The 25,289-nt window shown below is 65.0% G+C and overlaps 1 protein-coding gene across 11 annotated transcripts in view; it reads left to right on the plus strand.

Annotated features, from left to right (window-relative positions):
* Positions 1-25,074, plus strand: part of PLEC (plectin) — a 59,745-nt gene extending 34,671 nt beyond the window's left edge. For all 11 annotated transcript variants that reach the window (XM_049854478.1, XM_049854483.1, XM_049854481.1 and 8 more), the window contains 29 exons: positions 717-794; positions 940-1,032; positions 1,936-2,102; positions 2,660-2,775; positions 2,998-3,104; positions 4,526-4,645; positions 4,721-4,816; positions 4,917-5,044; positions 5,250-5,343; positions 6,029-6,183; positions 6,266-6,563; positions 6,638-6,715; positions 6,837-6,998; positions 7,171-7,275; positions 7,686-7,781; positions 8,129-8,254; positions 9,256-9,408; positions 9,515-9,669; positions 9,756-9,882; positions 9,989-10,172; positions 10,256-10,413; positions 10,671-10,849; positions 11,892-12,030; positions 12,114-12,470; positions 12,628-12,711; positions 12,875-12,979; positions 13,084-13,182; positions 14,113-17,493; positions 17,636-25,074. In XM_049854478.1, the coding sequence (XP_049710435.1) occupies positions 717-794; positions 940-1,032; positions 1,936-2,102; positions 2,660-2,775; positions 2,998-3,104; positions 4,526-4,645; positions 4,721-4,816; positions 4,917-5,044; positions 5,250-5,343; positions 6,029-6,183; positions 6,266-6,563; positions 6,638-6,715; positions 6,837-6,998; positions 7,171-7,275; positions 7,686-7,781; positions 8,129-8,254; positions 9,256-9,408; positions 9,515-9,669; positions 9,756-9,882; positions 9,989-10,172; positions 10,256-10,413; positions 10,671-10,849; positions 11,892-12,030; positions 12,114-12,470; positions 12,628-12,711; positions 12,875-12,979; positions 13,084-13,182; positions 14,113-17,493; positions 17,636-23,851 (13,356 nt within the window). In that variant the 3' untranslated portion in view covers positions 23,852-25,074. The remainder of the gene's footprint in view (positions 1-716; positions 795-939; positions 1,033-1,935; positions 2,103-2,659; positions 2,776-2,997; positions 3,105-4,525; positions 4,646-4,720; positions 4,817-4,916; positions 5,045-5,249; positions 5,344-6,028; positions 6,184-6,265; positions 6,564-6,637; positions 6,716-6,836; positions 6,999-7,170; positions 7,276-7,685; positions 7,782-8,128; positions 8,255-9,255; positions 9,409-9,514; positions 9,670-9,755; positions 9,883-9,988; positions 10,173-10,255; positions 10,414-10,670; positions 10,850-11,891; positions 12,031-12,113; positions 12,471-12,627; positions 12,712-12,874; positions 12,980-13,083; positions 13,183-14,112; positions 17,494-17,635) is intronic.
* Positions 25,075-25,289: the final 215 nt, after the last annotated feature.

The following is a 25,289-nucleotide window of genomic DNA, read 5'->3' on the forward strand; positions in this document are numbered from 1 at the left end:
CCCGCCTGGCAGAGGCCACGACCCCAGGCCACGGCCACTGTGGCCCAGATTGCTCTCTGCATCAGGCCCCAACACAGTAACCTCACGCTCTGCTCTGCTTTGGTTTCTCTGCTGCTTGGACTCTGAACCTTGACCTCTGCCCTTTACCCTTTGCCCTGCTCTGGCCGGGCAGCCGAGAGAGCGGGACGTGGTCAGGAGCTTGCGCCTGGTGAGTGGTTGGGCCCGCTGGGCATGCGGCTCCCAGACGGCCAGAGCTGTGCTCACCTGGCCTGACAGCCTGTCTGGCCTGACCAGGGTCATCTGGCCTGACGCAGATGGCCGTAGGTGGTTGTGCACCCGAGCCATCTGCTGACCTGCCTGCTGCCCTGCCTGTGCTGGGCTGGGAGCCGCCGTAGCTACCACCGCCGGGTGGGAGGACCCCAGTGCCACTGCCGTCCACCCCTGACTTCCTAGCTATTGTCTCGTCCCCACCCCCTTCCTTCCTCCCCAAAGCCCAGGAGGCAGGACCGCCCTGGCCCCTGCTGGGCCTGGCCCCTGGCGGCCCTCCTTTCCCAGCTGGGGAGGGTACACCAGGGTGCGGGGCTACTGCTTTGCTGGGGGGACCCTGGGATAGTTGCTGTAGCTGCCTGGAGGAGCCGGAGGGGGGCCCGGACGCTGCAGCGCTGGGTCCAGTGGTGCCCTCTGCTCCACGGTTGCTGACCGCTGCCCTCTCACAGCCCCGGGAGAAGGGCAGGATGCGCTTCCACAAACTGCAGAACGTCCAGATCGCCCTGGATTACCTCCGCCACCGCCAGGTGAGGCTACACTGCTAGGTGAGGCTGCCCGCCAGGTGAGGCTGCCCGCAAGGTGAGGCTGCCCGCCAGGTGAGGCTGCCCGCCAGCCGCCGCCCCTTCCAGGGCTTGGTGCTGGGGTATGCGACTGAGGGCAGCTTGCTTGCAGGTGAAGCTGGTGAACATCAGAAATGACGACATTGCCGACGGCAATCCCAAGCTGACCCTGGGCCTCATCTGGACCATTATCCTGCATTTCCAGGTAGAGTGGCCGCCCACTGCCCCTCAGGTCTCCAGGCCTGCTGTGTGCCCTGGGGGGGGCGCGCCCTGGGAGCCTGGCAGCCAGATCCCCTGCCACGTACCATGCTGGCTCCATGGCCTGAAGGCCCAGGCTACTCCCCCACCTCGCCTCTCCTGCACCCTCTGGCCCCAGATGGGCAGGGCAGGCAGCCTCCCGGAGGAAGAATGCGTCCTGTGCTTGAGGGCAGCAGCCTGCCCTGGGAAGTATCCTGGGGAAACTTCAGCCTGGGCCAGCTGACTCACCCGGGGGCCTGTCCCTACCGCACAGGAAGCCGCAAATCTGAGAGCTGGGCAGGCTGAGCCTGGCTGGCACGGCAGCTGAGTCACACAGGCTGGCAGGCCGACAGGCAGAAAGAGACAGACACGCGGGCGTGCAGGCGGGCAGACCCAGGCCTGAGGGATGGAGAAAGTGCAGGCCTAGGCCCAGCTGCCAGGCTCACACAGACCCCGCCTAGCCCCGCAGCTTGTAGGCAGAGAGGGAGGCTGGAGCTGCCTGCCACCCTTTCCTAGGCCAGGGGGCTCTTGGGGTGCTCTTGTGTGTGCAGTTTCCCTCCTTGTGCCCATCCCTCTCTACCTCTGTGCCAGCCTCAGAGGACGCAGGAAGGGCCCTCCCTGGCTGAGGAGCTCCCAGGGCACCCACCCCAAGTGGCAGCAGTAGGGGATGGGACCCTGACTTATTCTGTGGCAGCCATGGCTGGGGTGGCCTGAGCTTGTGGTCTGAGGTAGCGGATGGTGGGTGGGGGCCCTGCTTCCTCCTGGGTACCCTGACTGGTGCTCACTTGCTCCAGTGTCAAGCACGCGGGCGCAGGGTGGCATGTGCCAGGCAGGATGGCTGTGGCTGAGCCCTGCCGTTGGTCTCCCGCAGATTTCAGATATCCAGGTGAGCGGGCAGTCAGAGGACATGACGGCTAAGGAGAAGCTGCTGCTGTGGTCACAGCGCATGGTAGAGGGCTATCAGGGCCTGCGCTGTGACAACTTCACCTCCAGCTGGCGTGACGGCCGCCTCTTCAATGCCATCATCCATCGGCACAAGTATGTGGAGGCTGGCTGGGGCCACGGCGGGTGGAGGGCATGGGGGAAGGCACAGTGGGATACGCAGCTGGTGGCTCCAAACACGTTGGGGCAGGAGAGGCATCTGCGCTGGCAGGAGCCATGGCCCATGGCAGCGAGTGCCGGTGCCAGCTGCAGAGGATGTGGGCCCTCCCTGCCTTCTGGATCCTTCCAGAAGCGTCTCTGGGGGACCAGTGAGTTGCTGGTTCTCGACAGTGTGTGTGCATGCTCTGCGGAAGTCTCAGAAAGGGCCTGGGCAGCCCGACCACAGTGGGGACAGCCTGCTGGAGCTCCCAGAGACCTTGGTTCCCACACGGGACTGGACCCTGTAGGAGGGTGGCCATGGGTGCCCCCATGCCTGGTCCCACTGTCGGTTCCTAGGGCCCAGACTGCGCAGTGTCCAAGTGTGCCTGTGGGAGGGAGCAGCTGTGTTGGGGCAAGCGGGGTGCCTTTTGGGGTGAGGTGGGTTGGGTTCTGTTGTGTGCGTCTTGGTTCGGCTGTGTGACTGGGGCCCCCCTGCATCTGCCCGCCTGACACAGGCCCATGCTCATCGACATGAATAAGGTATACCGTCAGACCAACCTGGAGAACCTGGACCAGGCCTTCTCTGTGGCGGAGCGTGACCTGGGAGTGACACGGCTGCTGGACCCTGAGGGTACCTGTGCCACTCCCATCCGTCCAGGGTGCCCTTGATCCTGGCCCCTCCCCACCAGGCTGCCTCTCTCCTATCCTGGCCTCCCCCCACCCGGTCCTGACCCCCCTCCCCAGGTCCTGGCCTCTCCCGACCAGGCTGCCTCTCTGTGATCCTGGTCTCCCCCCGGCCCGGTCCTGACCCCACCCCGTCCTGACCCCCCCAATCCTGGCCTCCCCACTGCAGACGTGGATGTCCCTCATCCTGATGAGAAGTCCATCATTACGTACGTCTCGTCCCTGTACGATGCCATGCCCCGCGTGCCAGACGTGCAGGATGGGGTGAAGGCCAATGTGAGTGGGGGGCTGACATGCAGGGGTGGGGCCGGCCCCTGACCCTGACCCTGAGCCCACCCTCCCTGACCCTGAGCCCACTGACCCTGAGCCCACCCTCCCTGACCCTGAGCCCACTGACCCTGAGCCCACCCTCCCTGACCCTGAGCCCACTGACCCTGAGCCCACCCTCCCTGACCCTGAGCCCACTGACCCTGAGCCCACCCTCCCTGACCCTGAGCCCACTGACCCTGAGCCCACTGACCCTGAGCCCACCCTCCCTGACCCTGAGCCCACCCTCCCTGACCCTGAGCCCACCCTCCCTGACCCTGAGCCCACCCTCCCTGACCCTGAGCCCACTGACCCTGAGCCCACTGACCCTGAGCCCACCCTCCCTGACCCTGAGCCCACCCTCCCTGACCCTGAGCCCACCCTCCCTGACCCTGAGCCCACCCTCCCTGACCCTGAGCCCACTGACCCTGAGCCCACCCTCCCTGACCCTGAGCCCACTGACCCTGAGCCCACCCTCCCTGACCCTGAGCCCACTGACCCTGAGCCCACCCTCCCTGACCCTGAGCCCACTGACCCTGAGCCCACTGACCCTGAGCCCACTGACCCTGAGCCCACCCTCCCTGACCCTGAGCCCACTGACCCTGAGCCCACTGACCCTGAGCCCACTGACCCTGAGCCCACCCTCCCTGACCCTGAGCCTACCCTCCCTGACCCTGAGCCCACCCTCCCTGACCCTGAGCCCACCCTCCCTGACCCTGAGCCCACTGACCCTGAGCCCACCCTCCCTGACCCTGAGCCCACCCTCCCTGACCCTGAGCCCACCCTCCCTGACCCTGAGCCCACCCTCCCTGACCCTGAGCCCACTGACCCTGAGCCCACCCTCCCTGACCCTGAGCCCACTGACCCTGAGCCCACCCTCCCTGACCCTGAGCCCACCCTCCCTGACCCTGAGCCCACCCTCCCTGACCCTGAGCCCACCCTCCCTGACCCTGAGCCCACCCTCCCTGACCCTGAGCCCACCCTCCCTGACCCTGAGCCCACTGACCCTGAGCCCACCCTCCCTGACCCTGAGCCCACCCTCCCTGACCCTGAGCCCACCCTCCCTGACCCTGAGCCCACTGACCCTGAGCCCACTGACCCTGAGCCCACTGACCCTGAGCCCACCCTCCCTGACCCTGAGCCCACCCTCCCTGACCCTGAGCCCACCCTCCCTGACCCTGAGCCCACCCTCCCTGACCCTGAGCCCACCCTCCCTGACCCTGAGCCCACCCTCCCTGACCCTGAGCCCACCCTCCCTGACCCTGAGCCCACCCTCCCTGACCCTGAGCCCACCCTCCCTGACCCTGAGCCCACCCTCCCTGACCCTGAGCCCACCCTCCCTGACCCTGAGCCCACCCTCCCTGACCCTGAGCCCGCTCCAACCCCTGCAGGAGCTGCAGTTGCGATGGCAGGAGTACCGGGAGCTGGTGCTGCTGCTGCTACAGTGGATCCGCCACCACACCGTCACTTTTGAGGAGCGCAAGTCCCCCACCAGCTACGAGGAGATTGAGGTGCTGACCGCTACAGCCGGGGTCCAGGGCCGGGCGCAGGGCTGGGTGCAGCTGCTGACCCCCTGTTTCCCTCAGATCCTGTGGTGTCAGTTCCTCAAGTTTAAGGAGACAGAGCTTCCTGCCAAGGAGGCCGACAAGAACCGATCCAAAGGCATCTATCAGTCCTTGGAGGTGAGCGGGGGTGCTGGGGGCCAGGCTGGGGAGGGGCGGGCCTCGGGGAGGGGCAGCCTGCAGGCCTGGGGCTCGACTTGAGCTCAGCTCCTGCCCACAGGGCGCGGTGCAAGCGGGCCAGCTCAAGATGGCGCCGGGCTACCACCCGGTGGACGTGGAGAAGGAGTGGGGCAAGCTGCACATGGCCATCCTGGAGCGGGAGAAGCAGCTCCGCAGCGAGTTTGAGAGGTGGGTGGGCCTGGGGCGGGCGGGGCTGCGGTGGCAGGGGAACCGCTGAGGGTGAGTCATGGCGGGGAGGAAACCCCCCTAGGCTGGAGCGCCAGGCCGCCTCAGTGGGGCCTCAGGCGGGCAGGCAGCAGGCGGGAAGCGGGGAGCGGGGCTGTGTTCCGCGACCTTGGGCCCCCTCTCACGGTGCTGGGCGTTTGGGCCACAGGCTGGAGTGTCTGCAGCGCCTCGTCAGCAAACTGCAGATGGAGTCGGGGCTGTGCGAGGAGCAGCTGAACCAGGCCGACGCCCTGCTGCAGGCGGTGAGGGGCGGGATGGGAGCGGCACGGGGAGGCGGGGTCTAGAGGGCAGGGAGGGGGTGGGAGGGTGGGTGTGGGGAGAGTGCAGGGGAGGGTCGGGACCAGGCAGCTGGGCAGGGAGGCGGGGAGGTGCTCCCAGATGGTGCCACTCCCTATAGCTGGGGAGCCACAGAGGGCAGGCATGCTGAGGGTGGGGCAGGCCTGCTGGGCTCTGGGTGGGCGGGGGGTGTGGGGGGGAGCAGCCTGGGGGGCGTGGCCCAGGCCTGAGCTCCACCCCCTGGTGTGTAGCCTGTCCTCACTGCCCGCTTGGTGCTGAGCTGACTTTGGGCAGCAGAGGGGACCAAGAGGCTGTGGGTCCCTTTTTTTTTGCAGGCCTTGCCCTAGAGCTCATGGGGACTGTGGGGGTACTCTGGCCATTGTGGGTTGAGTGCTATGGGCCAGCGGGAGCAGGGTGTGTGGGCCTGGATGGGGGTTTGTTGAGGACCCAGGAGGAGGATGGTCGGGGGGAGGTATGGAGAGGCAGGGAAAGGTAGGTGCCTGAGCTCGCCGTTAGGCCACGAAGGTTGTGGTCCTGACCAGGTGGTGGCCTATGGTCCACCCCGTCCCACCTGGAGTGCGCCCTAGGAAGATGCAGGGGCTCAGTGGGGAGGTTGAGGTGCTGGCTCTGAGCGTGGAAGCTGCCTTGCAGGACATCCGGCTGCTAGCCGCAGGCAAGGCACCGCAGCGGGCAGGCGAGGTGGAGCGAGACCTGGACAAGGCAGATGGCATGATCAGGCTACTCTTCAACGACGTGCAGACCCTCAAGGATGGGCGGCACCCACAGGGCGAGCAGATGTACCGCAGGTGGGCCCCGCCCTGCCCCAGCTGGCCCCAGCCTGGGCAGCCAGGCCCCAGCTGACCTTTCTGCCATTGATGCCATCCCCAGGGTATACCGCCTGCATGAGCGCCTGGTCACCATCCGTACCGAGTATAACCTCCGACTGAAGGCGGGTGCCTCCGTGACCCAGAGCATGCCGAGACCCCCCGACCACGAGCTTGAGAGCTCCACCCTACGCTACCTGCAGGACCTGCTGGCCTGGGTGGAGGAGAACCAGCGGCGGGTGGATGTTGCCGAGTGGGGTGTGGACCTGCCCAGTGTGGAGGCACAGCTGGGCAGCCACCGTGGCCTGCACCAGTCTGTCGAGGAGTTCCGGGCCAAGATTGAGCGGGCACGCAGTGATGAGGTGAGGGCGCACCACCGGTGGGCAGGGTGGCAGGTGGGCCATGCCACCACAGGGCTCACCCCCATCTTCTGCAGGGCCAGCTCTCCCCAGCCACCCGGGGTGCCTACTGTGACTGCCTGGGCCGGTTGGACCTGCAGTATGCCAAGCTGCTGGTGAGAGACCAGCGGGCAGGGCATTGAGGGGCTGAGGCAGGGACCTGGAGTGGGGGGATGGACAGAGGTCAGGGCCCAGGAGTGTAGGTGACCTGCTGAGATGCCCACCTGCTCCCCACAGAACTCCTCCAAGGCCCGGCTCCGAGCCCTGGAGAGTCTGCACGGCTTCGTGGCAGCTGCCACCAAAGAGCTGATGTGGTTGAGCGAGAAGGAGGAGGAGGAGGTGGGCTTTGACTGGAGTGAGCGTAACGCCAACATGGCTGCCAAGAAGGAGAGCTACTCGGTGAGGCGGCAGGTGGCTCTCAGAGCCTTCCGTGCCTAGGCCCCTTTGCACTGTCTGTGCCTGAGATTGTCTCCCACCAATTGGGCGGGAGCACTGGGCCTTGGGCCACGTTTGCTGAGACACGGGGCGGCAGGGGGGCACACGTCTCTGAGACCCCGTGTTTCTGTGCTAGGCTCTGATGCGTGAGCTGGAGCTGAAAGAAAAGAAAATCAAACAGATCCAGAACACAGGAGACCGGCTGCTGCGGGAGGACCACCCTGCACGGGCCACGGTGGAGGTCGGTGGGGGCAGGGCCGCGGCAGGACCACCCTGGGATCCCCACAGTGGGGTTGGAGGCGGGGCTGTGGCAGGACCACCCCAGGTCCCCCACAGTGGGGCTGGGGACAGGGCTGCAGCAGGACCATCCCGGGTCCCCCACAGTGGGTTTGGGGGCAGGGCTGTGGCAGGACCACCCCGGGTCCCCCATAGTGGGGATGAAGGTGAGGCTGTGGCAGGACCACCCCGGGTCCCCCACAGTGGGTTTGGGGGCGGGGCTGTGGCAGGACCACCCCAGGACCCCCACAGTGGGGGTGAGGGTGAGGCTGTGGCAGGACCACCCCAGGTGGCCCACGGTGGGGTGTCAGAGCATGGTGGGAGCAGGGCCCGTGGGGGAGGCGGGGGCAGGGCTTCATGGCCGAGGGCCTTCAGTCGTTTCAGGCGGGCCTGCAGACCCAGTGGAGCTGGATGCTGCAGCTGTGTTGCTGCATTGAGACACACCTGAAAGAGAACACTGCCTACTTTCAGGTAAAAACTGAGCCTCCCAACCCATGCAGCCAGAGCGCTCAGGAGCCTGACCAAGCCCTCTGCCCACCCTGTGCCCAGCCGCCCATCATTAACCTGTCCTTGTGCCCACCCCGTGCCCAGCTGCCCATCATTAACCTGTTCTTGTGCCCACCCCGTGCCCAGCTGCCCATCATTAACCTGTTCTTGTGCCCCCTCCAGAGCCCATTCTGGCCTCAGCCCCTTTCTGTCCTGTCAGCAGGCCTCTCAGGCCTGCCTGGGGCAGCTCTGGCCAGGGGCTGGTGCTGTGGCAGGGGCTAGTGCTGTGAGCCCAGCGTGACCCCCAGTTCCTCCCCCACCCGCTGCCCTAGTTCTTCTCAGATGTCCGGGAGGCTGAGGAGCAGCTGCAAAAGCTGCAGGAGACCCTACGCAGGAAGTACACTTGTGACCGTTCCATCACTGTCACCCGCCTGGAGGACCTGCTGCAGGATGCCCAGGTGAGCTGACTGCCTGGCCTCAGCCTTGGCGCCCAGGCCTGTGGGGCCATGGGCTGGCCGGGCACCCAAGTTTAGGGAGGAGGCCTGGCATTTGGCCACCTGCCATGGCTGTAGAGGTGCTTTGGGAAGGTCTTCTGGAGGCATCCAGGGGACTAGTGAGGCCCGCAGGGATGGCAGAGTGGGGCGGGAGACATGGCAGGCGTGAGGGGGGCGCAAGGCTGGAGGTCCAAGCAGGGCGCAGGGATGCGATGTGGCGGGTCCTAGAGGTTAATGGCAGGACCCTGGAATGGTGGCAGGGGCTTAGGGCAGAGGGTGTGAGCCCACCAGCGAGCCCCTGGGTGGACAGAGGTCAGAGTCAGCTGCTCTGTTGGCAGCCCTTTGGATCCATGGGCATTTGGGCAGGAGGGGTGAAGGGAGAGCAGGGGTGTATGTGGAGGGCTTAGGGGAGGGCAGAGTGGCAGCCAGTATGCTCTGGAAGCAGGGTGGGGGGTGGAAAGGTGAGCAGAAGGGGAGCTAGGGGAGGAGGGCTGGAGCTGGCGCTCCTGGGTATGGTGGAGGCAAGCTGAGAAGCTTTACAAGAGGGGATGGGATAGGACAGGGTGCCCCCTTGGTCAGGAGGTAGGGACAGGAAAGGTGTGGGGGGGGTGCAGTCGGCTCGAGGGTGGTCTCTGGCTCCTCAGCTTTTAATAGTCCTTGATAAGGTTTGGCCCCGTGGGGTGGGTGACCTTGTAGTCTCTGCAACCTTGGCCACAGGAGGGGAGTAGGGGAGAGGATGTTGCAGGGTCTCTGGAGGCCAGCTCAGGTCCGAGCATGGGGCGCCTCCAGCCCTGCCCATCCTCAGAGCACTGGCTCTAGGAGCCCTGAGAAGGACTGCATCCCCGCTGCCCCTGATCTTGGAGGTGTTGGGGTACCTGTGCGTTGCTTGGGGGTGGGCGGGACCTCAGCCAGCCCCTGGTGTCTGGACACTGGGCCACTCTTCCCTGACTGCCCCCTTCCCCCAGGATGAGAAGGAGCAGCTGAACGAGTACAAGGGTCACCTCTCTGGCCTGGCCAAGCGGGCCAAGGCCATTGTGCAGCTGAAGCCCCGCAACCCCGCCCACCCGGTTCGGGGCCGCCTGCTGTTGTTGGCCGTGTGTGACTACAAGCAGGTGGAGGTGAGGTGGGCGGGGCTTATGGGGAGGTGGGAGGGGCCTTAGGGGCAGAGGGCCAGGAGCAGAGGCTGCACTGAGGCCTGGAGGCTGACCTGGCCCTGGCCCCCAGATGACGATGCACAAGGGTGACGAGTGCCAGCTGCTGGGCCCCGCGCAGCCGTCCCACTGGAAAGTCCTCAGCAGTGCCGGCAGCGAGGCTGCTGTGCCGTCTGTCTGCTTCCTTGTGCCCCCACCCAACCAGGAGGCCCAGGAGGCCGTTGCCAGGTGGGTGCCTGGGTGTCTGGCTGCAGGAAGGGGTGGACAGTGAGCCGATGCTCAGGAGACCCACTGATTATGCCCCTGACCACCAGGCTGGAGGCCCAGCACCAGGCCCTGGTTGCAAGGTGGCATCAGCTGCACGTGGACCTGAAGAGCCTTCTGGCCTGGCAGAGCCTGAGCCGTGACGTGCAGCTCATCCGCTCCTGGTCATTGGTGACGGTACGGGTGTGAGGGGAGTGCCCCGTCCCATCCCTGTCCCGTCCCCTCGGGGCCCTTGGGGCTGCATGTCTGCGTCTGCTATGCTCAGCACTCGTGCCGCCCACAGTTCCGCACGCTGAAGCCAGAGGAGCAGCGCCAAGCCCTGCGCAGCCTGGAGCTGCACTACCAGGCCTTCTTGCGGGACAGCCAGGACGCCGGCGGCTTTGGGCCCGAGGACAGGCTGCAGGCCGAGCGAGAGTATGGGTCTTGCAGCCGCCACTACCAGCAGCTGCTGCAGAGCCTGGAGCAGGGTATGCAGTGGGTGGCTGGTGTGGGTGGGCAGGGCAGGTGAGAGGTCATGCTCCATTGGCTGTGACCGTGGCATGTCCCCCAGGTGAGCAGGAGGAGTCACGCTGCCAGCGCTGCATCTCAGAGCTCAAGGACATCCGGCTGCAGCTGGAGGCCTGCGAGACACGCACCGTGCATCGCCTGCGGCTACCACTGGACAAAGAGCCGGCACGCGAGTGCGCCCAGCGCATGGCTGAGCAGCAGGCAGGCGCCCAGCCCTGCCCCGTCATCTCCCACCATCACTTCACCTCCCCCATGTCTGCTGTCCCCTCATCCCCCAACCGTATTTTAATCTTTTTCTTCTCTCTTCCCTGTCTCCCCCCATTTCCACCCAGTTGGTCTTTTTTCATATTTTTATCTTCTCTGCCCCATTTGTGCTTAACCTCCATCTGTCTCCCTTCCAAGGGGTGGTGTAGGTTACGTTCCGGTGGTCACTGGTCTCCTCTTCTGTCTCTCCTCAGAAATCACAGGCCGAGGTGGAGGGGCTGGGCAAGGGGGTCGCCCGGCTCTCTGCCGAGGCTGAGAAGGTACTGGCCCTACCTGAGCCTTCACCAGCTGCCCCCACCCTGCGCTCGGAGCTGGAGCTGACGCTGGGCAAACTGGAGCAAGTCCGCAGCCTGTCTGCCATCTACCTGGAGAAGTGAGTGCGCCATTCGTGGACGGAAGCGCACGAGGGGGAGGATGGGGGGGTAGGGTCTGCACAGCGGAGGGCCCGACCAGCAGTGGCTGAGGGCAGACTGACCGTCAGGAGGCAGGGATGGTTGAGTCTCCTGGTCGGGAAGCCAGGTGTGGACCAAGGTAGGGTGTGCAGAGGAGTTGAGTTTCAAAATGGCACTCTTGGGATTTCTTGGTGATCTCATGTGGGTACTGGAAGTCGTAGGCAGGAAGAGCGTAGATGGAGAAAGGAAGAGACCAGGACCCAACCTAGGAGAGGACAGGAGGAGCTACAGCGTGGAAGTCTTTGGTAACCTGGAGAAGGAGCAGAGGGTCGGGGTGCTGAGCAGGACTCCTTTGGGGTCCTTGCCACCACCCCTCTGCTCGTCCCCAGCGCTGGCTGGAATACAGAGTTTCCCCCTCATCCCGGGGCTTCCCCCGCCCCATCTCCTGCCCTCACCGGCCATACACAGGGTCTTTTCTGTCCTCAAATGTTCCATGCCGGTGTATTTTGATACAGAAACTTAAAAGGTTTTATTTTCACGTGGTTCAAAGGTTAACTTTCTAAAGCATGGTGATAAATCCCCCTCTTCTGTCCTCAGATGTACCCCAGGGTTTTCTGACTGCAGACAAGCAGGACTTTCTTTTCGCTGCCGCCTTTCTCTCCCACATGAGGCTAACGAACCTCTCTGCACGCATCCCCCATCCCCCACTGGGGACTGGAAGACGAGACCCGTACCCCCTGGCTCCTCAGTTGTTTGCCCTGATGGCTGGCCGATGGGCTCTGTCCTGCCCCCTGGCAGGGCACGTGCTCCCCAGATCTTCAGACTTTAGCTTCAGCGTCTCCAAGTCTGTGATTCCCTCTCTTCTCCCTGGAGCTTGTGACCACCGGTCCTTGCTGGCCACCAGGACTCTGGCCTGCTCAACCTGGGCTTTGCGCCTGGGTGGCGGATGTTAGGCTGTGGCTCTGCCAGCTGGGCTCATTGCTTCTGGAGCCTCTGCCAGCTCTGAGCCTGCTCTCCCCACAGGCTCAAGACCATCAGCCTGGTGATCCGCAGCACACAGGGGGCTGAGGAGCTGCTGCGGGCCCATGAGGAACAGCTCAAGGACGCACAGGCTGTGCCCGCCACCCTCCCGGAGCTTGAGGCCACCAAGGTCGCACTGAAGGTATGTGCGCTGCACGTGCTGTGAGTGCTGCAGGAGTCAGGCCGGGTGGGCAGGCGGGCCCGGGCTGAACTGCTTCCCTGCAGGAGCTGCGGGCCCGCGCCGAGGCACAGCAGCCCGTGTTCGACGCTCTGCGCGAGGAGCTGCGGGCGGCGCAGGAGGTGGGCGAGCGACTGCAGCAGCGGCATGGCGAGCGCGATGTGGAGGTAGAGCGTTGGCGCGAGCGCACAGCACAGCTGCTGGAGCGCTGGCAGGCAGTGTTGGCCCAGGCCGACGGTCGGCAGCGTGAGCTGGAGCAGCTGGGCCGCCAGCTGCGCTACTACCGTGAGAGCGCCGGCGCACTGGGCGACTGGCTGCAGGATGCCAAGCGGCGGCAGGAGCAGATCCAAGCAGTGCCACTGGCCGACAGCCGGGCTGTGCGTGAGCAGCTGCGGCAGGAGAAGGTGGGCCAGGCTGGGGTGGGGTGGGGATGGAGGCAGGACTAGAACAAGGGGTGGAGCCGGGGCGAAGAGAATAGAGTGAGGTTGGGGTAAGCGCAGTCAGGGGCAAGTGGGGCTGTGGGGTGAGTGCACCCTGTGCCTGCTGACCACCCCCTCCCAGGCGCTGCTGGAGGAGATCGAGCGTCACAGGGAGAAGGTGGAGGAATGCCAAAAGTTTGCGAAGCAGTACATCAATGCCATCAAGGTAAGCCTGCTCAGTGCCCCACCTGGTGTGCTGGGGAGACTTGCTGGGTTGGGGGTAGGGGGGCTGGGTTTGAGCCCTGGGTAGGGCCAACAGTGGGTGATGGGTGGAAATGTAGGGCAGCCCCCAGGGCATGGGCTAGTGGCCAATCCAGCATGTCCCCCAGGACTATGAGCTCCAACTGGTCACATATAAGGCACAGCTTGAGCCGGTAGCCTCACCGGCCAAGAAGCCCAAGGTCCAGTCAGGGTCGGAGAGCGTCATCCAGGAGGTGAGCCAAGGGCTGGTGTTTTTGGGGTGGGGGGGGACAGGGTGGGGATTGGCTGCAGCCTGGCAGGGTGACCCTGACCTCGACCCTGCCTCCCCCCTCCCCAGTACGTGGACCTGCGCACACGCTACAGTGAACTGACCACACTCACAAGCCAGTACATCAGGTTCATCAGTGAGACCCTGAGGCGCATGGAGGAGGAGGAGGTACGGGCGGTGGGGGTAGGACGGGGTGGAGAGTGCATCCTGCTGCGCACCCACCCACCCCAGAAGCAGCCGACAGCAGCCCTACTCAGACCACTCAGTACAGCGCCCCTTCCCCCGGCCTGGTGCCACCCAGGGTCCCTCCCCACCCACACCACATCCTGGCCCCCAGCCTCCCGCACCTGTAACTTGGCTGCACTGCCCTCCTTGCGGTGGAGCTTGGCTGCCACCTCTTACTGCCTGATGGTGGCGTGCTTCCTTCCTCCCACCCCCTCCTTGGTGGTCCTTCCCTGATGGTCCTTTTGGCTTTTGTGCACGTTCTTTCTGGGGATTTGGTGTTGACTGCTGCGCTCCTGCTCAAGAAGGTCGTGGGGGCTGGGAGAGGTGTCCAGGTACTCCTGGTGGGGTGGGTGCCCACTTCTTTTGCTCCTCCCCACCCCTGGGTGGCCCTGCCATGAGGCCTGGTGTGGTTCTGTCTCCTATCGGGTCACAGGGCTCTCTTCTGAGCTGGGTCAGTCTGCACTGCTATCCCCCCTGGCCACCTGCCTCACCCCGCTGAGCTGCTGGGAATGGCCCTGGTCAGGGAGGAGCTCCTCAGCTGGAGCCAGGTCCACTGCGTCTACTGGGGCTCTGGGGGGCCGTGCAGGGGGCCAGCTTGCAGGCCCTGCGAACCTGCTGCTTTGCTCTCTTTTTCTCTCACTGTCCGTTTGTCTGTCTCGTCGCCTGTCTGCGGGAAGAGGGAAGTTCACCTGGGTCTCTCTCCCCAGGCTGGTGAGCACGGGGGCCAGGCTGCGCTCGCTGCCCCAGAGCCCTGGGCGGGTGCACGTGTCCCGCCCTGCTCGCGCTGTCCCAAGTGAGCTGTGGTGGTTCTGAGAGTGCTGCCACGCACTCACTGCTCTTTCTGGTCTCTCCTTCTCTCTGCCGCGGCCACAGCGGCTGGCTGAGCAGCAGCGGGCAGAGGAGCGAGAGCGGCTGGCAGAGGTGGAGGCCGCGTTGGAGAAGCAGCGGCAGCTGGCCGAGGCCCATGCCCAGGCCAAGGCGCAGGCAGAGCAAGAGGCACAGGAGCTGCAGCGGCGCATGCAGGAGGAGGTGGCGCGGCGGGAGGAGGCGGCAGTGAACGCACAGCAGCAGAAGCACAGCATCCAGGAGGAGCTGCAGCATGTGCGGCAGAGCTCGGAGGCGGCCATCCAGGCCAAGGCCCGGCAGGCGGAGGCGGCTGAGCGCAGCCGGCTGCGTATTGAGGAAGAGATCCGTGTGGTGCGCCTGCAGCTGGAGGCCACCGAGCACCAGCGCAGTGGGGCCGAGGGTGAGCTGCAGGCTCTGCGTGTGCGTGCCGAAGAGGCTGAGGCCCAGAAGCGGCAGGCGCAGGAGGAGGCTGAACGGCTGCGGCGGCAGGTGCAGGATGAGAACCAGCGCAAGAAGAAGGCGGAGGCAGAGCTGGCACTGCGTGTGCAAGCTGAGGCAGAGGCGGCGCGTGAGAAGCAGCGGGCTGTGCAGGCGCTGGAGGAGCTGCGGCTGCAGGCAGAGGAAGCGGAGCGGCGGCTGCGGCAGGCTGAGGCAGAGCGGGCACGCCAGGTGCAGGTTGCCCTGGAGTCAGCACAGCGCAGCGCTGAGGCTGAGTTGCAGAGCAAGCGCGCCTCCTTCGCGGAGAAGACAGCCCAGCTGGAGCGCACGCTGCAGGAGGAACATGTGGCTGTGGCACAGCTGCGGGAGGAGGCGGAGCGTCGGATGCAGCAGCAGGCCGAGGCAGAGCACGCCCGTGAGGAGGCTGAACGGGAGCTGGAACGCTGGCGGCTCAAGGCCAACGAGGCGCTGCGGCTGCGGCTGCAGGCTGAGGAAGTGGCACAGCAGAAGAGCCTGGCCCAGGCTGAGGCCGAGAAGCAGAAGGAGGAGGCCGAGCGCGAGGCACGGCGGCGTGGCAAGGCGGAGGAGCAGGCCGTGCGGCAGCGGGAGCTGGCCGAGCAGGAGCTGGAGCGACAGCGCCAGTTGGCAGAGGGCACCGCTCAGCAGCGCCTGATGGCTGAGCAGGAGCTGATCAGGCTGCGGGCCGAGACCGAACAGGGAGAGCAGCAGCGGCAGGTGCTGGAGGAGGAGCTGGCACGGCTGCAGCATGAGGCAGTCGCGGCCACGCAGAAGCGCCAGGAGCTGGAGGCTGAGCTGGCCAAGGTGCGGGCAGAGATGGAGGTGCTGCTGTCCAGCAAGGCGCGGGCTGAGGAGGAGTCTCGCTCCACCAGTGAGAAGTCCAAACAGAGGTTGGAGGCCGAGGCCAGCAGGTTCCGCGAGCTGGCCGAGGAGGCCGCCCGCCTGCGTGCCCTGGCTGAGGAGGCCAAGCGGCAGCGGCAGCTGGCTGAGGAGGATGCGGCCCGGCAGCGGGCGGAGGCTGAGCGGGTGCTGGCTGAGAAGCTGGCTGCCATTGGCGAGGCCACACGGCTCAAGACAGAGGCGGAGATCGCGCTCAAGGAGAAGGAGGCGGAGAACGAGCGGTTGCGGCGGCTAGCAGAGGATGAGGCCTTCCAGCGGCGGCGGCTGGAGGAGCAGGCCGCACAGCACAAGGCTGACATCGAGGAGCGCCTGGCGCAGCTGCGCAAGGCCTCAGAGAGCGAGCTGGAGCGGCAGAAGGGGCTGGTGGAGGACACGCTGCGGCAGCGGCGGCAGGTGGAGGAGGAGATCCTCGCTCTCAAGGTCAGCTTTGAGAAGGCAGCTGCCGGCAAGGCGGAGCTGGAGCTGGAGCTGGGCCGCATCCGGGCCAACGCCGAGGACACACTGCGCAGCAAGGAGCAGGCAGAGCTTGAGGCCACCCGGCAGCGGCAGCTAGCCGCTGAGGAGGAGCAGCGACGCCGTGAGGCCGAGGAGCGTGTGCAGAAGAGCCTGGTGGCCGAGGAGGAGGCGGCACGGCAGCGTAAGGCCGCACTGGATGAGGTCGAGCGGCTCAAGGCCAAGGTGGAGGAGGCCCGGCGTCTGCGTGAGCGGGCAGAGCAGGAGTCAGCACGGCAGCTGCAGCTGGCACAGGAGGCCGCGCAGAAGCGGCTGCAGGCGGAGGAGAAGGCACACGCCTTTGCTGTGCAGCAGAAGGAGCAGGAGCTGCAGCAGACGCTGCAGCAGGAGCAGAGTGTGCTGGAGCGCCTGCGTGGCGAGGCAGACACTGCTCGGCGCGCGGCCGAGGAGGCGGAGGAGGCACGGGAGAGGGCCGAGCGCGAGGCGACACAGTCCCGGCGGCAGTTGGAGGAGGCAGAGCGGCTGAAGCAGGCCGCTGAGGAGCAGGCACAGGCCCGGGCGCAGGCGCAGGCTGCTGCAGAGAAGCTGCGCAAGGAGGCGGAGCAGGAGGCGGCGCGGCGGGCACAGGCAGAGCAGGCGGCCCTGCGGCAGAAGCAGGTGGCTGACGCAGAGATGGAGAAGCATAAGAAGTTTGCTGAGCAGACGCTGCGGCAGAAGGCGCAGGTGGAGCAGGAGTTGACGACGCTGCGCCTGCAGCTGGAAGAGACGGATCACCAGAAGGGCATCCTGGATGAGGAGCTGCAGCGACTGAAGGCGGAGGTGACGGAGGCTGCGCGCCAGCGCAGCCAGGTGGAGGAGGAGCTCTTCTCGGTGCGTGTGCAGATGGAGGAGCTCAGCAAGCTCAAGGCACGCATTGAAGCAGAGAACCGCACACTCATTCTGCGAGACAAGGACAACACGCAGCGTTTCCTGCAGGAGGAGGCCGAGAAGATGAAGCAGGTGGCTGAGGAGGCAGCACGGTTGAGCGTGGCAGCCCAGGAAGCAGCGCGGCTGCGGCAGCTGGCTGAAGAGGATCTGGCACAGCAGCGGGCCCTGGCTGAGAAAATGCTCAAGGAGAAGATTCAGGCAGTACAGGAAGCCACACGGCTCAAGGCCGAGGCCGAGCTGCTGCAGCAGCAGAAGGAGCTGGCACAGGAGCAGGCGCGGCGGCTGCAAGAGGACAAGGAGCAGATGGCACAGCAGCTGGCGCAGGAGACACAGGGCTTCCAGCGGACGCTGGAGGTGGAGCGGCAGCGACAGCTGGAGATGAGTGCGGAGGCCGAGCGGCTCAAGCTGCGTGTGGCCGAGATGAGCCTGGCCCAGGCCCGTGCTGAGGAGGACGCCCAGCGCTTCCGAAAGCAGGCCGAGGAGATCAGCGAGAAGCTGCATCTCACCGAGCTAACCACACAGGAGAAGATGACGTTGGTGCAGACGCTGGAGATCCAGCGGCAGCAGAGCGACCAGGATGCTGAACGCCTGCGGGAGGCCATCGCTGAGCTGGAGCGTGAGAAGGAGCGGCTCAAGCAGGAGGCCAAGCTGCTGCAACTCAAGTCCGAGGAGGTACCGGCCCCGCGCCACACGCGGTGATGGCCGTGGCGGGTGGGTGGGTGGGCAGGCAAATCGGTGGGTGGGGAGGTCTGCCCCGTGGATGGGACGGGGTGCTTGGTCCTGCAGGCACTGACACTCGCCCCTGCCTCCACAGATGCAGACAGTGCAGCAGGAGCAGCTGCTGCAGGAGACTCAGGCTCTGCAACAGAGTTTCCTCTCTGAGAAGGACAGCTTACTGCAGCGTGAGCGTTTCGTCGAGCAAGAGAAGGCTAAGCTGGAGCAGCTCTTCCAGGATGAGGTGGCCAAGGCGCAGCAGCTGCGAGAGGAGCAGCAGCGGCAGCAGCAGCAGATGGAGCAGGAGAAGCAGCAGCTGATGGCTAGCATGGAGGAGGCGCTGCGGCGGCAGCATGAGGCTGAGGAAGGTGTGCGGCGCAAGCAGGAGGAGCTGCAGCGCCTGGAGCAGCAGCGGCAGCAGCAGGAACAGCTGCTGGCTGAGGAGAACCGGAAGCTGCGGGAGCGGCTGCAACGGCTGGAGGAGGAGCACCGCGCTGCACTGGCACACACAGAGGAGGTCATCGCCTCACAGGCCGCCTCCGTCAAGGCCCTGCCCAATGGCCGGGATGCACCTGATGGCCCAACCACAGAGGAGGAGTTGCAGCATGCCTTCGAGGGCCTGCGGCGGAAGGTGCCGGCACAGTGGCTGCAGGAGGCAGGCATCCTGAGCATGGAGGAGCTGCAGCGGCTGGCGCAGGGCCACAGCACAGTGGCCGAGCTCGCGAGACGCGAGGATGTGTGCCGCTACCTGCAGGGCACCGGGAGTATTGCCGGGCTGCTGTTGAAGCCATCCAACGAGAAGCTGAGCATCTACACTGCCTTGCAGAGGAAGCTGTTGAGCCCTGGCACCGCCCTGGTGCTGCTGGAGGCGCAGGCGGCTTCGGGCTTCCTGCTGGACCCTGTGCACAACCGGCGGCTGACTGTCAATGAGGCTGTGAAGGAGGGTGTAGTGGGTCCTGAGCTGCACCACAAGCTGCTGTCGGCCGAGCGCGCCGTCACTGGCTACAAAGACCCCTACACGGGCGAGCAGATCTCCCTCTTCCAGGCCATGCAGAAGGACCTCATCGTGCGGGACCACGGCGTGCGTCTGCTGGAGGCCCAGATCGCCACGGGCGGCATCATCGACCCGGTGCACAGCCACCGTGTGCCCGTGGAGGTTGCCTACCAGCGCGGCTACTTCGACAAGGACATGAACCGCATACTGGCAGACCCCAGTGACGATACCAAGGGCTTCTTCGACCCCAACACGCACGAGAACCTCACCTACCTGCAGCTGCTGGGGCGCTGTGTGCGTGACCCTGACACCGGTCTGTGCCTCCTGCCGCTCACGGATAAGGCTGTGAAGAGTGGTGAGCTGGTCTACTCGGACTCAGAGGTGCGTGACGTGTTCGAGAAGGCCACTGTGTCCGCGCCCTTTGGCAAGTTTAAGGGCAAGACAGTAACCATCTGGGAGATCATCAACTCCGAGTACTTCACCGCAGAGCAGCGGCGGGACTTGCTGCGGCAGTTCCGCTCGGGTAAGATCACGGTGGAGAAGATCATCAAGATCGTCATCACCGTGGTGGAGGAGCACGAGCAGAAGGGCCAGCTCTGCTTTGAGGGTCTGCGTGCCCTGGTGCCCGCCGCTGAGCTGCTTGAGAGCGGGGTCATCAGCCGCGACGTTTACAGCCGGCTGCAGCGGGGCGAGCGGTCCGTGCGGGAGGTGGCTGAGGTGGATGCCGTGCGGCGGGCCCTGCGTGGCACTGATGTCATCGCGGGTGTGTGGCTGGAGGAAGCAGGGCAGAGGCTGAGCATTTACGAGGCCCTCCGGAGAGACCTTCTGAAGCCTGAGGTGGCTGTGGCTCTGCTGGAGGCCCAGGCGGGCACCGGGCACATACTCGATCCTGCCACCAGCGCTCGGCTGACAGTAGACGAGGCGGTGCGTGCCGGCCTAGTGGGGCCCGAGCTGCATGAGAAGCTGCTCTCGGCCGAAAAGGCCGTGACAGGCTACCGGGACCCCTATTCAGGCCAGACTGTCTCTCTGTTCCAGGCCCTGAAAAAGGGCCTCATCCCCAGGGAGCAGGGCCTGCGTCTGCTGGACGCCCAGCTGTCCACAGGTGGCATCGTGGACCCCAGGAAGAGTCACCGCGTGCCCCTGGATGTGGCCTACGTGCGGGGCTACCTGGATGAGGAGACAAGCAGGTCCCTGTTGGCACCCCAGGATGATGCCAAGACCTTCTTTGATCCCAGCATGCAGGAGCCGGTCACCTATAGCCAGCTGCAGCAGCGGTGCCGGCCCGACCAACTTACTGGGCTCAGCCTGCTGCCGCTGTCCGAGAAGGCCGCACGGGCCCGGCAGGAGGAGCTCTATTCCGATGCACAGGCCCGCGAGACCTTTGAGAAGGCCACCGTTGAGGTCCCTGTGGGCGGCTTCAGGGGCCAGACTGTCAGTGTCTGGGAACTCATCAGCTCCGAGTACTTCACGGAGGAGCAGAGGCAGGAGTTGCTACGGCAGTATCGCACAGGCAAGGTCACCGTGGAGAAGATCATCAAGATTCTCATCACCATCATCGAGGAGACAGAGACCAGGCGGCAGGAAAAGCTGTCTTTCAGTGGTCTTCGGGCCCCAGTCCCGGCCAGTGAGCTCCTGGACGCCAAGGTCATCAGCAGGGCCCAGTTTGAGCAGCTTCAGGATGGCAAGACCTCGGTCAAGGACCTCTCCGAGATAGATGCCGTGCGGACGCTGCTCCGGGGCGGCGGCTGTGTGGCTGGCATCTACCTGGAGGACTCCAAAGAGAAAGTGACCATCTATGAGGCCATGCGGCGGGGCCTGCTTAGGCCCAGCACGGCCACGCTGCTGCTCGAGGCACAGGCAGCCACCGGCTTCTTGGTGGACCCTGTGCGCAACCAAAAGCTGTATGTCCATGAGGCGGTCAAGGCGGGTGTGGTAGGGCCTGAACTGCACGAGAAGCTGCTGTCAGCCGAGAAGGCTGTGACCGGCTACAAGGACCCCTACTCGGGCTCCACCATCTCCCTCTTCCAGGCCATGCAGAAGGGCCTGGTCCTCAGGGATCATGGCATGCGCCTGCTGGAGGCTCAGATCGCCACAGGTGGCATCATCGACCCCGTGCACAGCCACCGCGTGCCCATGGAAGTGGCCTACCAGCGTGGCTATTTTGATGAGGACATGAACCGCGCACTGGCAGACCCCAGCGACGACACCAAGGGCTTCTTGGACCCCAACACACACGAGAACCTCACCTACCGGCAGCTGCTGGGGCGCTGTGTGGAGGACCCTGAGACTGGGCTGTTCCTCTTGCCCCTGAGAGCAGCAGAGGAGCCTGAGGTGGTGGAGACCACACAGGTATATACGGAGGAGGAAACCCGGAGGGCATTCGAGGAGACGCAGATCGAGCTTCCAGGTGGTGGCCCCGGAGCCTCTTCCATGTCGCTGTGGGAGGTGATGCAGTCGGACCTGATCCCTGCAGAGCAGCGGACCCGCCTGATGGAGGACTTCAGGGCTGGCCGGGTGACCAAGGAGCGCGTGATCGTCATCATCATTGAGATCATCGAGAAGACAGAGATCGTCCGCCAGCAGAGCCTGGCTTCCTACGACTATGTGCGCCGCCGCCTCAGCGCTGAGGACCTGTACGAAGCCCACATCATTTCCCTCGAGACCTACAACCTGCTGCGTGAGGGGACCAAGACCCTGCGGGAGGTGCTTGAGGCCGAGGCTGCCTGGCGCTACCTCTATGGCACGGGCTGTGTGGCTGGGATTTATGTTCCTGGCTCCCGGCAGACGCTGACCATCTACCAGGCCCTCAAGAAGGGGCTGGTGAACGCTGAGGTGGCCCGCCTGCTGCTGGAGGCCCAGGCGGCCACAGGCTTCCTGCTGGACCCACTGAAGGGCGAACGGCTGACGGTGGACGAGGCTGTGCGCAAGGGCCTGGTGGGGCCCGAGCTGCATGACCGGCTGCTGTCAGCTGAGCGTGCAGTGACCGGCTACCGCGACCCCTACACTGAGCAGAGTATCTCACTGTTCCAGGCCATGAAGAAGGAGCTGATCCCAGCTGAGGAAGCACTGCGCTTGCTGGACGCCCAGCTGGCCACAGGCGGCATCATCGATCCACGCCTGGGCTTCCACCTGCCACTGGAGGTGGCCTACCAGCGTGGCTACCTCAATAAGGACACACACGACCAGCTCTCAGAACCCAGTGAGGTCCGCAGCTATGTGGATCCCTCCACAGACGAGCGGCTCAGCTACACGCAGCTACTTAAGCGGTGCCGCCAGGATGACAAGAGTGGCCAGCTGCTCCTGCCTCTTTCAGACACCCGCAAGCTGACCTTCCGCGGGCTGCGCAAGCAGATCACGGTGGAGGAGCTGGTGCGCTCCCAGGTGATGGATGAGGCCACAGCGCTGCAGCTGCAGGAAGGCCTGACCTCCATCGAGGAGGTCACCAAGAACTTGCAGAGGTTCCTCGAGGGTACCAGCTGCATTGCCGGTGTCTTTGTCGATGCCACCAAAGAGCGGCTCTCAGTGTACCAGGCCATGAAGAAGGGCATCATCCGGCCCGGCACGGCCTTCGAGCTGCTGGAGGCACAGGCTGCCACTGGCTACGTCATCGACCCCATCAAGGGGCTCAAGCTGACCGTGGAGGAGGCCGTGCGCATGGGCATTGTGGGCCCAGAGTTCAAGGACAAGCTGCTGTCGGCTGAGCGTGCTGTGACCGGCTACAGGGACCCCTACTCCGGGAAGCTCATCTCCCTCTTCCAGGCCATGAAGAAGGGGCTGATCCTCAAGGACCATGGCATCCGCCTGCTGGAGGCCCAGATTGCCACAGGTGGCATCATTGACCCTGAGGAGAGCCACCGCCTGCCCGTGGAGGTGGCTTACAAGCGTGGCCTCTTCGACGAGGAGATGAACGACATCCTGACCGACCCCTCAGATGACACCAAGGGCTTTTTCGATCCCAACACGGAGGAGAACCTCACCTACCTGCAGCTAATGGAGCGCTGCATTACGGACCCCCAGACTGGACTGTGCCTGCTGCCGCTGAAGGAGAAGAAGCGGGAGCGCAAGACGTCCTCCAAGTCCTCGGTGCGCAAACGCCGGGTGGTGATCGTGGACCCTGAGACGGGCAAGGAGATGTCAGTGTACGAGGCCTACCGCAAGGGTCTCATTGACCACCAGACGTACCTGGAGCTGTCGGAGCAGGAGTGTGAGTGGGAGGAGATCACCATCTCCTCCTCAGATGGTGTGGTCAAGTCCATGATCATCGACCGGCGCTCTGGCCGCCAGTATGACATCGATGAGGCCATTGCCAAGAACCTCATTGACCGCTCAGCACTGGACCAGTACCGCGCCGGCACACTCTCCATCACCGAGTTCGCCGACATGCTCTCGGGCAATGCCGGCGGCTTCCGCTCCCGCTCCTCCTCGGTGGGCTCCTCCTCCTCTTACCCACTCAGTCCTGCGGTCTCCCGCACTCAGCTGGCCTCCTGGTCTGACCCCACAGAGGAGACAGGCCCAGTGGCTGGCATTCTCGACACAGAGACTCTGGAGAAGGTGTCCATCACCGAGGCCATGCACCGCAATCTGGTGGACAACATCACGGGGCAGCGGCTGCTGGAGGCTCAGGCCTGTACCGGCGGCATCATTGACCCCAGCACAGGTGAGCGCTTTTCCGTCACTGAGGCTGTCAACAAGGGCCTGGTGGACAAGATCATGGTGGACCGCATCAGCCTGGCCCAGAAGGCCTTTTGCGGCTTCGAGGACCCACGCACCAAGACCAAGATGTCGGCTGCCCAGGCACTCAAGAAAGGCTGGCTCTATTATGAGGCCGGCCAGCGCTTCCTGGAGGTGCAGTACCTGACGGGCGGGCTGATCGAGCCCAGTGTGCCGGGCCGTGTGCCGCTTGATGAGGCCCTGCAGAAGGGCACCGTGGATGCCCGTACTGCCCAGAAGCTGCGTGACATCAGCGCCTATTCCAAGTACCTCACCTGTCCCAAGACCAAGCTCAAGATCTCTTACAAGGACGCGCTGGATCGCAGCATGGTGGAGGAGGGCACAGGGCTGCGGCTGCTGGAGGCCGCCGCCCAGTCTAGCAAGGGCTACTACAGCCCCTACAGCGTCAGCGGCTCCGGCTCCACCACTGGCTCCCGCACCGGCTCCCGTACCGGCTCGCGGGCCGGCTCACGGCGCGGCAGCTTCGACGCCACTGGCTCTGGCTTCTCCATGACCTTTTCCTCCTCTTCCTACTCCTCTTCAGGCTATGGCCGCCGCTACGCTTCGGGGCCCTCAACCTCGCTGGGGGGCCCCGAGTCCGCGGTGGCCTGACCCCCTGCCTGCCTCCTGCCCCCGCTCTGCATGCGGCCAGACCCCTCCGCACAAGGTGCTGGGGCTTTCTCTTGTCTAAAGGAGTCTTCCTCCAATGCGGTGCCTCAAGTCTAACCAAAAAGACCAGATTAACGTAGTAATATATATTTGCTGTCTAGATGGCCTGAACATGGGGGCAGGGCCAGCCAGCCCCACTGACCACTTCCCCCTCGGGTCTCCCCACTGCCCCACTACCTGCCACTCACCACAGCCAGGTGCCTTGGAGGGTCCAGAGTCAGGCCCCAGCCACCTCCCGTCTCCCCAGGGGATGGTCCCACCCCTGGTCACAGCTGGGGCCAGCCCCTGGCTAGCAGGGCCCTCCGTTCTTTTGGGCCTCAACCCCCGAGGTCAACATTTTTCCTCAGTGTTTCCAGGGCTGCCTGTTCACTCAGTGGGCTTTGCTGGGGTGGGAGTCCCCAGGTCAGCCATGTCTTCCAGCCTGCCCAGAGAAGCCCCTTCCCCATGGGAAGACGGGGGTCCAGTCTGCAGGCCCTGCTGGGCCCAGCCCCCTGTTCGGCGCCTGCGGCTGCCGCCTGAGCTGGGGGCCCATTCTCAGCTGTCCGTCACAGCTCGTCAGTCCCTCCTGACTCTTGTGCTCCTAGGCCCCAGGCCTCTGGCTGTAGCCTTCCAGCCTCAGCTACCCTAGTAAGTGCCTTCCGTGTCCTCCCTCATCCCCAGGCCCCAAGGAGCCACACCTGGGTGGGAGACAGACATGCCTGTGAAAGGCTTGCCCTGGGGTCCCAGCTGTCAGGCTGGGCTGGCCCAGGATGGCCTGGTGGGGTCGGGAGCTCTGGAGGGTTGTTCTGTCTTGCCCTGTGGAGCTGCACCTTGGGTGCCCACCTAGACTGGGGGCTGTTGCCTGCCTGTCTCTCCCAGGGAGCCCACCCACGGAGCAGCTGTAGCCCCTCTGTTGGGCCCAGGGATGCCAGTTGGGTGATCTGTATTGGCCATGGCATCCCAGCCTGGTGCCACCCACCCTCCTATCCCACCCAGCCCTGGCCTTGGTGGCTCCCACCCTTGCCTCCACCCTCTGAGCTTTGCATGTTCCACTAACCCAGGCAGGCAGCAGGGGGAGGGGCCTCCATGAGGGCAGAACACTAACCTGACCATGGGTGGGGGCCCTGCAGCACCCGCCCCCAATAAAGCAGTTCCAACCTGGCTCCGAGTCTGTCTGTGTCTTTTGCCCTTCGAGTCTGTCTGTCTGTCTTTTGCCCTGGGCCAGGCTTGTGTTGGGTGTGGATGCTGCAGCCTCAGGTTTGGTGCTCTGAAGTCAGTCACTGTGTGCCGGCCGGAGGCAGGAGCAGGGCCTCAGTGGGGACAAGAGCAAACATCAGGCTGGCTGGAGGGCACGCAGTGAGGAGGGCAGACACCAGCCCTGAACGGGCTGCAGTAAAGGGTA

Source organism: Elephas maximus, chromosome 15, assembly GCF_024166365.1.
Source record: "Elephas maximus indicus isolate mEleMax1 chromosome 15, mEleMax1 primary haplotype, whole genome shotgun sequence".
Lineage (NCBI taxonomy): Eukaryota > Metazoa > Chordata > Mammalia > Proboscidea > Elephantidae > Elephas > Elephas maximus.